Source organism: Podarcis liolepis, assembly GCF_965112155.1.
Source record: "Podarcis liolepis genome assembly, chromosome: 14".
In the NCBI taxonomy this organism is placed as follows: domain Eukaryota; kingdom Metazoa; phylum Chordata; class Lepidosauria; order Squamata; family Lacertidae; genus Podarcis; species Podarcis liolepis.
This window is the reverse complement of record NC_139569.1, coordinates 14287719-14300080: the sequence shown is the minus strand read 5'-3', so window position 1 is coordinate 14300080 and position 12362 is coordinate 14287719. Positions and strand designations below refer to the sequence as shown.

General features: G+C 42.6%; 2 protein-coding genes across 8 annotated transcripts in view; one reads left to right on the top strand and one right to left on the bottom strand.

The window, feature by feature from the left end:
• LOC310692876 (acyl-coenzyme A synthetase ACSM3, mitochondrial-like) overlaps positions 1 to 5434 on the top strand; it is a 19692-nt gene extending 14258 nt beyond the window's left edge. For 3 of the 7 annotated variants that reach the window (XM_083474344.1, XM_083474343.1, XM_083474342.1), the window contains exons 11-14: positions 414 to 541; positions 629 to 728; positions 1754 to 1873; positions 3576 to 5434. In XM_083474344.1, coding sequence (XP_083330470.1) covers positions 414 to 541; positions 629 to 728; positions 1754 to 1873; positions 3576 to 3662 — 435 coding nt within the window. In that variant the 3' untranslated portion in view covers positions 3663 to 5434. Of the gene's footprint in view, positions 1 to 413; positions 542 to 628; positions 729 to 1753; positions 1874 to 3270; positions 3551 to 3575 lie in introns of those variants that run through there. The other 4 variants (XM_083474340.1, XM_083474338.1, XM_083474339.1 and 1 more) reach the window with 2 other exon arrangements.
• ERI2 (ERI1 exoribonuclease family member 2) lies at positions 4871 to 12362 on the bottom strand. The gene is made up of 9 exons (XM_083474332.1): positions 12257 to 12362; positions 11533 to 11603; positions 11368 to 11451; positions 10625 to 10752; positions 10288 to 10432; positions 9742 to 9842; positions 8309 to 8390; positions 7285 to 7373; positions 4871 to 7114 (listed from the first exon to the last, which is right to left on the bottom strand). Exons 1-9 carry the CDS (start codon positions 12277 to 12279, stop codon positions 5828 to 5830), a joined length of 2010 nt encoding a protein of 669 aa, XP_083330458.1. The 5' UTR covers positions 12280 to 12362; the 3' UTR covers positions 4871 to 5827.

Here is a 12362-nt window from a genome sequence, read left to right as displayed (position 1 = left end):
AGGAAGGAAGAGTCCACAACCTCCTGATGGAGATATCCCATATTTTTCGCTCTATAAGACGCACCAGACCACAAGACGCACCTAGTTTTTGGAGGAGGAAAACAAGAAAAAAAATATTCTGAATCTCAGAAGCCAGAACAGCAAGAGGGATCGCTGCACAGTGAAAGCAGCTATCCCTCTTGCTGTTCTGGCTTCTGGATAGCTGCGCAGCCTGCATTCGCTCCATAAGATGCACACACATTTCCCCTTACTTTTTAGGAGGGAAAAAGTGAGTCTTATAGAGCAAAAAATATGGTAGTATACATAAACATACACACATATACACTTATATATACACACACACTCAGCTTTGCCTAAATTTGCAAGCAGGAGCATGCTTGTGCTTTTTATAAGTACCTATTCACCTCTCCCAGGATGATCCAGAAAGAACGAATTCAACTGTACGCGGGGACTTCTACATCACCGGGGACAGAGGAATGCAAGATGAAGATGGCTACTTCTGGTTCATAGGAAGAGCCGACGATGTCATCAATTCTGCTGGGTAACGCACCTCCTATGTGGTGCTAAGCATTTTCTGCAGACCAAGTATCAGAAGGTCCCTTTCAAAGCCTTCTCTTTTGTTTCCAAGATACCGCATTGGACCATTCGAAGTGGAAAGTGCATTGATAGAACACCCGGCGGTCGTAGAATCCGCTGTTGTTAGCAGCCCAGATTCCATCAGAGGGGAGGTAAGAAGAGTCGAGTTGTATTACAGTATGGAATGTTTTTAAACAGAGGAAACAGTTTGCTGGCTGTTTTGAATGGGTGAAGGTCAGAATGCATGAAGCACCTTCAATAACAACAACAACAACAAGTTTATTACTTATATTATATACTTATAATAATAATAATTTTATTACTTATTACATTTAGCTGGGTTGCCCCAGCCACTCTGAGCAGCTTACAACACATATAAAAACATTATAAAACATCAAACACTAAAAACTGCCTTCTGATGTCTTCTAAAAGTCAGATAGTTCCAAAGGGCAGGCGCCACTGCCAAGAAACCCCTCTGCCTGGTTCCCTGGAACCTCACTTCTCACAGTGAGGGAACTACCAGAAGGCCCTCAGAACTGGGTTTCAGTGTCCAGGCTGAATGATGGCAGTGGAGATGCTCCTTCGGGTATACAGGGCTTTAAAGTTTAGGGCTTTAAAGGTCAGCACCAATACTTTGAATGGTGCTCGGAAACATACCAGGAGCCAGTGTAGGTCCTTTAGGTTTGTAATTTCTGGTTTTTAAACTGTCATATAATTGAAATGTGATTTTTTTATGGTTCGCATTTGTTGTAAGCAAAAAGACTCTGAAAAGACAAGATCCCGCTGGTGTTTACGTGTTCTTTTTTGAATTTGAAAGCCTATGAACTCCACAAGGAATTCATGTTCCAGAACACAACGGTCCATGCTGATTTGAACACCTTATGCTGGGATGTACAAACAGCAATCCCCAGAGCCACTTAAATTGGCACGCTTAGCTTTAAGCTCTCACAGTAAAATGGCTTAAGAGATGTGTGGCTGTACAGTCCATTTCTTCAGCTGCCTGTTAATAAAAGGTGGTGCAGCCACGGGACACAAAACACACACACACACACACACCCAAGTGTACCATTCTTTGGGTTGGTCGTGGACCGTTGGAAATGATCCATTGTTATAATCTGCGTAAAGAATATTTTGCTAAGTCTTCATGATCTTTTATCAAACATATTTATGTGTTAAGGTTGTGAAAGCCTTTGTTGTTTTGGCACCCGACTACGTTTCCCGCGACCCAGAAGCACTGATTAAGGAGCTACAGGATCACGTCAAAAAAGTCACTGCCCCTTACAAGTATCCTAGAAAGGTAAGCCATGATCTAGCTTCCTTTAGATCCCTGCACTGGCTTCCGAACTCTGCCCAGTTCCTGCACAGGCTTCATGTCCTTGCCTTCAATACTCTCCATGGCTATGTCCCTGCACCTGCCAGCTTTTATATCCTTCCTTTGGACTCATTCAGCTCTACCACCCTGAGCTTCGTGGATGTGTCCTTTTCTCTAAAATGACCCCACCCCTGGTTTCTCCTTATGCCTGCAACTTCTACCCGGAATGCTTCTGTAAGTCCACCTCCCCTTCAAATCAATCCTCAAAACTCATCTTGTCCACAGAATGGAACAAACCCGTCATCAAATATCTATATCGAAACTGAAGTGCCTGAAAGTGAAAAACACATTCATCTCTTATTTACTCCTGTCTTCATTGCCCTCCCTCTCCTCTAGTATTTCCCTTGTGCCTTAGCAGACTGTGAGTCCCTTGGGGCAAGGCTCTGTCAAACCTTTGGAAAAATGCCATAGTCAATCTCTGAAGCTGTGTACACAGCATACATTTAAAGCCTGCAGCTTCCTTCAGCGAATCCTAGGAACCACAGTTCACCCCTTACAAAGCTACAGCACCCTTAAACTACAGATACCTGGACTCAGGGGCAGTGGTAGTTTGCTTTAAATATTTGGTGTGTGTGCAGCCTGAGAGAGGAATGAGAAGATACCTTGCAGGGAGCTATCCTGCACACCTGAACCCAACAGCATTGCCCTCACATCAGCTGGTGAACTGCTTTAATGTTTGTGCAGTTTTTAATTGTGTTATAATGTCCTGTTTTAATTGTATCATAATTGTTGTAAGACACTTTGGCATTTTTCAAGGAAACTGTGGTATACAAATATTTTTTTTATAAATAAACGTGAAGGATGGTTGTTGGGCGCTTCAGAAACTCTTTGCAGCCACTGCCCAGCAGCTAAGCCCCTACCTTACCTGCCCCACACCTGGCATCAGGTGTAGGGCGGTGTCAAGGCAGGAGTTGGGGCAGGTCAGCAATAACTCACAAAGTTAACTCTTCATTCAAAGAAGCAAACGGCACAGGCCTCGTGATCATGGCAACCCTTCCCAGCAGGTCTTGCCCCAATGAAGCAGTTGCAAGAACTGAAGGTCTCCACCTTCCCACTGCTCTCTAAGACTCCTCCCCAGCAACCTGAGGCTGCTTCACCTTACCACCCTTTGCTCTGCCCGCTTCATTCCCCTTTGTGTTCTGGGAGACCAAGGGGAGGGGAGCTGGTCACAGCTGAAAAGGGAGACTCCCTGGCTTCTTCAGTGGCCTGCCTCATTGCTGCCTCTTGGTCCCTCTCCTTTCCTGCCTCTGCTTCTGCCTCTGAGTCTGCACTGCTCTCTGCCACAGCCTCTTCCTTCTCACTAAACCCTGTTGCCTCTTCAGCTGCCGACGGCTCCTCCTCCCAGTCTGTTCCCTCTGACCCCTCATCCTCGTCCTACCACCAATCCCCTGGGCTCTGAGCTGTCCTCTCTTGAGGGTTGCCCAGCTGGTGCCTCTCACCATTCCTCAGCATCCAGCCAGTCCACAACAGGCAGTGTAACTCACAGGCTGGAAGATCCTCCATCCCTGAAATAGGGGTAAGTAGAGCCCTACTGTTTGCCTTCCACAAATAGACTCCATATAAAAAAACGGCTTCGTATGTTTTGCCCCCTCTTTGGCTCACTGTAATTCCTTCTCTTGTCCAACAGGTGGAGTTTGTGCCACATCTGCCAAAGACAATCAGTGGGAAAATCAGAAGAAACGAATTGCGCAAGGCAGAGTGGGGGAAAGCTTAGATTTAGCTGTTTACTTCCACAGTGCCTGTTCTGAGTTTTATATTGATTCCTTATGTTGAAAGATCTTGCCATGCCAGCCTCTGTATTTAAATCCCAATGCTGCAGCTGTCACACACACACACACACACTGCAAAAATTCCCCAACCCTCACATACTCATTCCCTTGGAGAGTATATATTACAAGCAGTGCACGATCAGACATTTGGGGAATATCAGTGGTTGAGCATCTTCCTCCACCCATTCATATACAACCCTAAAAGCATCTTGCAAGGTTGAGCAAAGCAAAGCGTAACTCTCATTCCAGATGCTGAGTCGCATGCAGAAAAGAACACAGTGTACACTGGAGAAAATACCAACACAAAGTTGATTCCAAAGCTCAGAAGCTTAAAAAATCACCACGAATCTGCAGGGAGCTACAAGAGTAAGCTAGACATGTAATCAAGCACGTTAGCCAGCTCCTTTCCCTGCTCCCCTATAGAGGCAGAATGGAAGGGTCTCGATCTGTTCAGATCTTCTGTTGGCCCAACAGCTTCCAACACACAGGATGATGGAAGTATCCACACCCAGGCCACCGAAAAAATCAGGGGAGTAAAAGTTGTTGCAATGGGGCCATAGTTGTCTCAAAGCAAGTGAACTGTCTGGGATTATAAATAAGGACCTTCCCAGCACTGTTGACACATGCTCATTTCAACATTCCACATAGTTACTGGCAGCAAGCTTCTTTGGGCACCCCTGCTAGAAACCCCTTCTAGAGACACAACCTGGCCGCAACCTAAATAAGTCCAGTCTCTATTGTGCATCAGGTTGATATAAACTACAAGGGATCCGGTGGTCACCATGCAAGAGTAGCATCCCCACCAAAGCTCCCACCAACGATGTACTATGCTGAATGATGCCGGCATCATTGAAGCAGGAGAAAAGGCTTTTAATTCAGCTGGACACAATCCAGCCAATATTAAATTCTTACGTCAGTGGGGCCTGAAGCGTGTGATAGTGACTGATCATACCAGGAATTCTGCAACAACTGGAGGCCCACATCTGTGCTTAAATATTCTCTCCCCCATCCATGTGTAAGCAAGCTCCTAGGATTATAGTTAAGAACAACAGAGCAGACTTTTAAGTATTAATATTTCTGCATATGTAACTTCCCTACAGTGCTTAAAGAGCTATCAAAATCAAAAAGCTATCAACAGGCAAAATCCAAACTGTTAAAACAGAAAATCGTTTTTATTTCATATTTTATTTCACTTAATTCAGATAATAAAAAATGGTTAGCTAAAAAATTCCAGCCCGGACCAATATGGGTTATCTCCTGGGACACTGAAAGCACTATAGGCACAGTATTTCACAATATTGGCAACCATTTTCAAGTCAATGCCAGGTTTCTCATGCATTCAAGAAGTCAGTCACAGAACTCTCCTGCCATGCTATGCAACAACCTCATTCCATTTAATGTGCTGAGTTTGTTTAATTTGTTATAGAACTTCTACCTCTTTACTTTCTGATTGATGTGGGTTTATGTTAGCTCCTGTCTTTGATTTAAACTTCTGACTTTTCCCACAGGCTGTGTACCAGCCTCAAGTATGGTGGTAATGCCCCAAAGTAAACAAAACATGTTTTGGCAGAAATAGAGCATTAAGATAAGAAAAGTGCTTCAGTTTTACTGTGGAATTTAAGCTGCTATACCAGAAGGAAGTCAACCTCCAGAATTCCAGGCCACACTTCTATTGTACTTCACTAATAAAAAATCAACATGGATATAAAACTTAAAACCATGATAACTTCTTTATGCACTATTTCTTTTAAAAAGCAAGTGTTCCAAAAGCCTGTGCTACTGATTCTCATGGAGCATGCATGTGTTTGCAGTTATCTAGTAATGGAGACATAATCTGTGATAAACCTAAAATATAGAAAAAGCAGGATAACTTTAAAAGGCAAGACCAACTACTGATCCTCATTTGGTTTATCCTCAGCAATACTGTCAAAATCCTTTCAGGGATACCCATCCTTTTACTTTTCACTTTAGAAGCTTATAGACAGCCCATTTGCAGCACGATTTGGAAGAATATTCTAAGATGGGGAAACAAAGCTAATAGCCTCTTACATTTGTGATGGTGTAAGACATTTTTCTCCATGAAGGAGGAGATCAAGGAGGTAGTCCTTGGCTAGGTTCGCATAGAGGGTCGGAGAACGAGGGTCTTCTTTTCAGAATTTCCTGATGAACTGAAACTGCGTCCAGGACCTGGCAGCCCCAGAGCACTGGAGGTAGGGAGTGTGAGCTTCTCCTTTTGAAGAGTATGCTCCCATATGAAATAACCGCAGCCCTTTCTATTCCCCGCCTGCTTTCCTACTGGGCAGCTATAGAATGCTTTGCCATGATTCGGACCACCATTCGAAACATTTAGCCTTCTGGCCCTTCGACCGCATCTGCACAAAGGAGGGGTCACTCTCCCAGTCTCTGCAGCCTTTAAAGGCTGGTTTAAGTTGACTGAGGAGTTTAAGATGCCAGAAGGGACGCGGTAGGAACCAAGCCTCCTGACTAGCTGGGAGGTACTAGGCGTTGCACCTTTGTCTTCATAAACTATAAAGGGTGGTTTCTTTGCTGGAGGAACTGATTTTGGACTGGAAGGCTTCCTTTTGTGTGCTTTAGATGACAATCTGAAAGGGGTTCCATTTGTCACATCAATGGAAGCAGCACTTGCTTTTGCAGTGGGAAGCTTAAAAGCAGAAGTATCCGAGAACTTATTTGGGGCTATGCTAACGTTATAAATCGTAGTGCTGGGGCTTTGGTACACAACAGACTTGGGGAGTTCCAGATTCAGAGTAGCATCTGCAACACTTTTAAATCCCAAGTTCATCGTGTGCGACTCATTCAGATCCATCTTCTCTTCAACGGTTAATGAACTCTTATGGTTCGGGTCATCCTCCTGCTGCAAACACCCCAAACTTTCATCATCTTGCGATGCTGGTATTAAAGCCACATCCTCCCAGTTGGCCAGCGCTGATAAACAATCTGGAGTGGTACTTATGTCTATATCTGAAATACTGACGGAGGAAAGAGTGGTTGAGACTAAAACCAGTCCTGGATTATGCACTGAAGAATTAGAACTGGGGTGCCTGTTATTTAGCCCACTCTGGATGCCCAAAGAGTTATGCGAAGGCTGAAAAGAGCCAAGAGGGGAATTGAGCCTTTCAACCAAGCAGCTTTGGACACTACTATATCCATCAGTCTTTGGGGCATCTCTCGACAGAACATGGGCGTTTCTATGCAGATGAACAGGACTGAACTCTTGCTGTTGGTTTTCCTTGTTGTTTTTAATTCCTGTGGCAACTCCAGCATTTTTGCTCTCATCCAGACATGACATTCCTGCACCACCATTGCTTCCCAAAGGACTTCCTTCAGTAGGTTTCGGAGACAAAAACCTGGCAATGGAATTCTTCGCAGGAGGTGCCTAAAGAATCCATAAACAAATAAGATATTGTGGGAACCGCAGGAAAGAGGTGTCAACAGCCAAGTGAGAAAATGTGCCTCGGAATCCTCCAGGAAGAAGATCAAGTTCAAAGTCGTTTCAGCAAACTTACTGTCTTCTGGGCACATATGTCAAGTAGAAAAGCCACTGACCTTATCCAAAGATTTAGTGATTTTCATCACACACCCATCGCAGATCATCTTCCATGCAAGGCGGGCAGTATTCCGGGAATCATCCAGCCCTTGGGGAAAAGAGAGATGGTGCTGTTGTTGACCAAGTCAGGCAAGTTAACTATTCTGTACTCACACAACCCTTTCTCACTGCTTCACAAAAGAACCTGTAGGGATACAGCTATGCACAAAGCACCCTTGTATAAGAAGATCCTAGTATAAGATTTGGTGATCTAAATATGGCAGGTAGTAAGTCCAGGGAGAATTGAGTTCCACTCCCTGCGTAGTCCTGAAGTGCACTAAGTGACTTTGAGTCACTCTGCCTCCCAGTCCAGTCCAGCCCACCCCACCGGGTTGCTGAAAGGATAAAAACAGAAGGAGGTAGGGAACAGTAGGTACTGTCCTGAACTTTGTGTGTGTGTGTGTGTGTGTGTGTGTGTATTTCATTAATTTTTACAATAACAAAAATCACATAAAAATAACCAAACTATGTATACAATCCATAACAACTTCCAAAGATGGGATTTCTAAAATCCCTTGATTTCCCTCCACTCCCCTTCTTGGTTCTTTTGTTTTACATTTGTTCATGCACGTCCATAATATCTTAAATTCACAATAATTTCCAGTTTTATACATTATTCATCATATTACAAGTGTTTTTCAAAATCCTGCTAATGTATGATATTGTACACAATGCTTAGGAAATATGCAATACATATTATTCTTTTTTTTCAAATTATTGCCCTGAACTTTTTTCAAATTATTTAATAAATTGTCCTGAACTTTTTGAAAGAAGGGTGAAACAAAAGTGGAATAAAACTCATTTAAAGGGATAAGAAAAACCAGCATTCTTGGTTTTAGAGCATGTTATTATTGAACAGTTTGGGTTATATTCCATGGAGTTTGTCTCAGTTTAGGCAGAGCTTGGAACAAGCCTAAGAACTTGCTACTGATAACTAGAAATATTTCCATACATACAGACATACACACTTAAAAACTCACTCACCAGAATGCTCCCGTCCTGCAAATATGATCCCCACATCCTGCAAAGCACCGTTTAGCCCACGTGGCTTCCGACAGTAGAAGAGCTAAGAGGAAATAAAGGTAAAGACATTAGCTGCTGTGCTCTGCTCAGCTCAAATCATGGCGGGTGCTCATAGGCACAGCACAAAATTTAGTTCTTCATATACGCCTTTCTTTAGCACTGGTGTGGGAAGCCTGTGGCCCTCTAAACATTGCTGAACTACACCTCCCATAATCCCTGACTATTGGCCATGCTCGCTGGGGCTGATGGAAGTTAGGAGTTCCACAACATTTAGAGGGCCAAAGGTTCTTTGCTTTAGCAAGTCAAAGAACTGAAAACACTCCCATCAGTGCTCTGATTACTAAATATTCAGGAGCAATCATAAAATGAATCTGTATTAAGTGATATCTATCATTTTTAAAATAATGAATATACTACATTTATAAATGCAATAAGCGTATAGACACTTAAAAAAGATAAGCTACCGCAGAGAGATGACCCAGAGTCACCATGGAGCCGAGTTTGGGATTTTCTTAATGAACTAGTTTGGGTCAGGGGATGGCTTATTGTTGTACCTTGTTTAAAATGTTTGTTTTCCTTCTGGGATTGTACCCTCAAGTGTGTTTTATAAGCTGGTCTCCGACCGTAATAAATTATCTATCTATCTATCTATCTAATATACTACATAGATCATATCCTTCCTCCAAAAAAATAAATAAATCACTGTCCCATCTTACTTACAGGGCTGTCTACCACGAAAGGCCCTATGACAAGGAATAGGAGACCAAAGGAGATAGGCAATGATGACCTCGGGTGACCTCAGACTGTTCCCCCCTCCCTGGACACAGTGACTGCACTATGGAAGGCAGCCTGGTGACTTGTTATGCTTTTCAGGCATCTGGTTGGCTGCTGGGAATGGAATGCTGGACAACATGGGCCACTGTTCTGATCACAGCTCCTCCTGTGTTCTTATTGCAACCTTATTAAATTATTTTATCCCCCACCAATGTATTTCTTTACTTTACTTCCTTAAAGGGGGGATATGGATAATATAATAAATAAATAAATAATACAGACAGGACCAGAGATGGGTCATATACCTAGGAGGGCTATGTAAATATGTGATCTTTATGTCACCAGCGAAGGAAAACACTTAATGAATAAAAGAAAAGAAGAGAGATGGAAAGGAGTAAAACAGATGGGAGGTTTGAACTAACATGACAGTATTATAAGCAATGTAGAAATGCAGCAAAAGTTTATTTCATCTGGCCAATGATCTAGCTTGCGGAGATGCAGACAGGCTGCCAGTTACACCATGACCACGGCAATCCAAACAATAAGCAGCTCTCAGCTAGCAAAATTGGCCATTTCCGCATTCCTTTCATGAATATTACACACACACTGTCTGATCTCACCTTGTAAGTTGCCCGGAGATCAATCCAGGAGTTTAAAACATCTGGTTTTCTCAGCTGCTTTCTTTTACACTCGTATTGCAAACACACACCCAGGTCCCAGTCTGTAGAACAAACAAACTGTCATAAACCTTTCATATTTTATGCTTTGTTAATTGTTTCTAGCTTTCTTCCGTGTGGAATAGTAACTGTGTCTTATCAGACAGCCATTCCTCGCTGGGCTAGAAACATGAGGAATTAAAGTAGGAAAAGATACCTAGGGACTAAGTCCGCTCTATGGTGTGATCGTGAAATGCACACATAACTGCTGAGGAGTACACAATCCACAACTGTGCATTGCACCTCCCAACTCAGAGTTTTGTGTGTATTTTATCCAAGAAAAACCTCATTTTTCTTTTGCTTTCTTAAACCAGTTTCTAGCACATGTTGCAAATACAGCCTTGAAAGATTTTTAAAAAGGAAGTGGAAAAGCAAAGTCAAGAGGGTCAAATCACTTCAAACCACTTTCAGTGTAATAAATCAGATTTTTAAAAAGGTACTATGAATTACCTGACCATGTAACAAAAGCACATAATTTCCCTTCCGAAGAATGACCTGAACTGAAAACAATGTTTTTTTCCTTCTGCATTTTTTGAATCCATTTAGAAAACTGAGACAGGCATATATGAAGAGGGACGCCTTCATCAACTTGGTTCTTAATAGAAGAGAACAAGATACATTTAGTATTTTTGACGGTATCCAAGTGTTGCTTTACACTCAGCCTTAACACATTTCATTGTCAGGCATAGTGAAACAGGGTCAATAACACCTCAATGGTTTCAAAACCAACTAGAAACTATGAGCGTAGCTTGCAAATTGACTGCAACATGAAACAATAAAATTGTACCTGCTTTATGCCAGTTAGCTCAGTGCAAAATTCAGAGAGAATGGGATGTTCCTGAGGCTGCACATACATGTGGAATTCAGATTCAATCTCTCCATTCAAGGTGTTTAATAGAACTGCTGGAAATTCAACTAAAGAAAGTACATTTTCATTCCAAATCAGGTTTATTTTAAAGAAATAGCATTCTTAAAAATGCAGTTTTACAGATGGAGTTGAAGAGTGCTGGGTCAAAGGTTTAAGGCCCCCCCCCCGTCATAAAACACATTGGGTCAGTTATATTTCCTTAGCCTAACCTACCTCACAGGACTGTTGTGAGTATAAAAGGGAGAGGGGATTATATAAATCTTTCTAAGATCCTTTGAGAGAGGAAGAGATAAAAATGCAATTAATTGCAACCGTGCCCCAGGTTTAAACAAACTAAACATTTCAGCATGTTTTAATAGGGGTGCTGCAGAAAGAATGTAGTTGGTCAAGGGAGCCATACTCAAAAAAGTTGAAAACCTCTGATCGAAGGGCATGGTAAGAGGTGTGCCCCAAATACCAGCTGCTGTTATGTTCCAGCACCCACCTCCAGTCATTCATATAAATTATCAAAATATGAATATGAATTACACATAGAGTTTGGGATAGGTAGGTTGGGAATTATATACAAATAAACTGCATGAGCAATGTTTTGATAGCTCCATTATTAATTTACCGATCACACAGAAGCAGTTCTCAAACAATATTACTAAATCTCCACTTACTGATTTCTTGAGTGTAACATTTTCTGCCTTCTTTCCAGCACGTAGACTCAAAATCAATAATTATTAAGTAGTCAAACAATTGCCCTACAAAATCAAGTGACGATTGTGTTATTTGCGAGAGTATAGACAGTAATTTTTGCTTTGCAATTCAGACACAGTACTCACTTAGTTTGGGTTTGCCATGATTCTGGCCACCGGGCGATGTTTTAGAAATTATTCTAATAATGCCAAGCTGCCTACAAAAAAAAAAAATACAAACACATACTGAAAGAATTTATCTCTCAATAGCAGAACAAAATTTATGGGGGTAACCAAGTGATCGAGATTCAGGCCTGAGGCTCCCAAATCCCTTGAGAAAAAGTGGAGAACAGTTGGGACAACTGGTAATGAAATGCAAGCAGCCCAACCTGCAACCTATTTACACGAAGCTCAATAAACGGGATAAAATGGGAGAGAACAGGGGCAAAATGGGGGCTTGTTGCAAACATCTGGCAGCATCTTTTCTTCTCACCAGCTCCCTCCACCCCCTTATTTTAAACATCCAAACTTTCCCAAGCGAAAAGAAACCCACAAGGCTTGTTAACCAGGGTGGTGCAGTGGTTAGAACACCAGACTAGGGCCTGAGAGAGCAGGGTTAGAATCCTCACTCAGCCACGGAGCTCCCTGGGTGACCTTGGGCCAGTTACTGCCTCTGAACCTAACCAACCTCACAGGGTTGTTGGGTGGATTAAATGAATAAAAGGGGGGGCACGTGCGCTACCTAGAGCTCCTTGGATAAAAAGGCAGTGTATAAATGAAATTAATTAATTAATTAATTAATAATAATAATCCGAGAGCCCACTAGGGAAATGGAGGAAAAGAAGGATGCAGCGCCTGTTGTAGGCCTCACCTGGCCAACTTCTTCGTCGCCATGGTTACGGCCTCCCACCCCCATCCCCCAACGCTCCACGCTCCCCACTCCTCTCCGTTTCCGGCCTCCGTTTTGAACAGCCCGC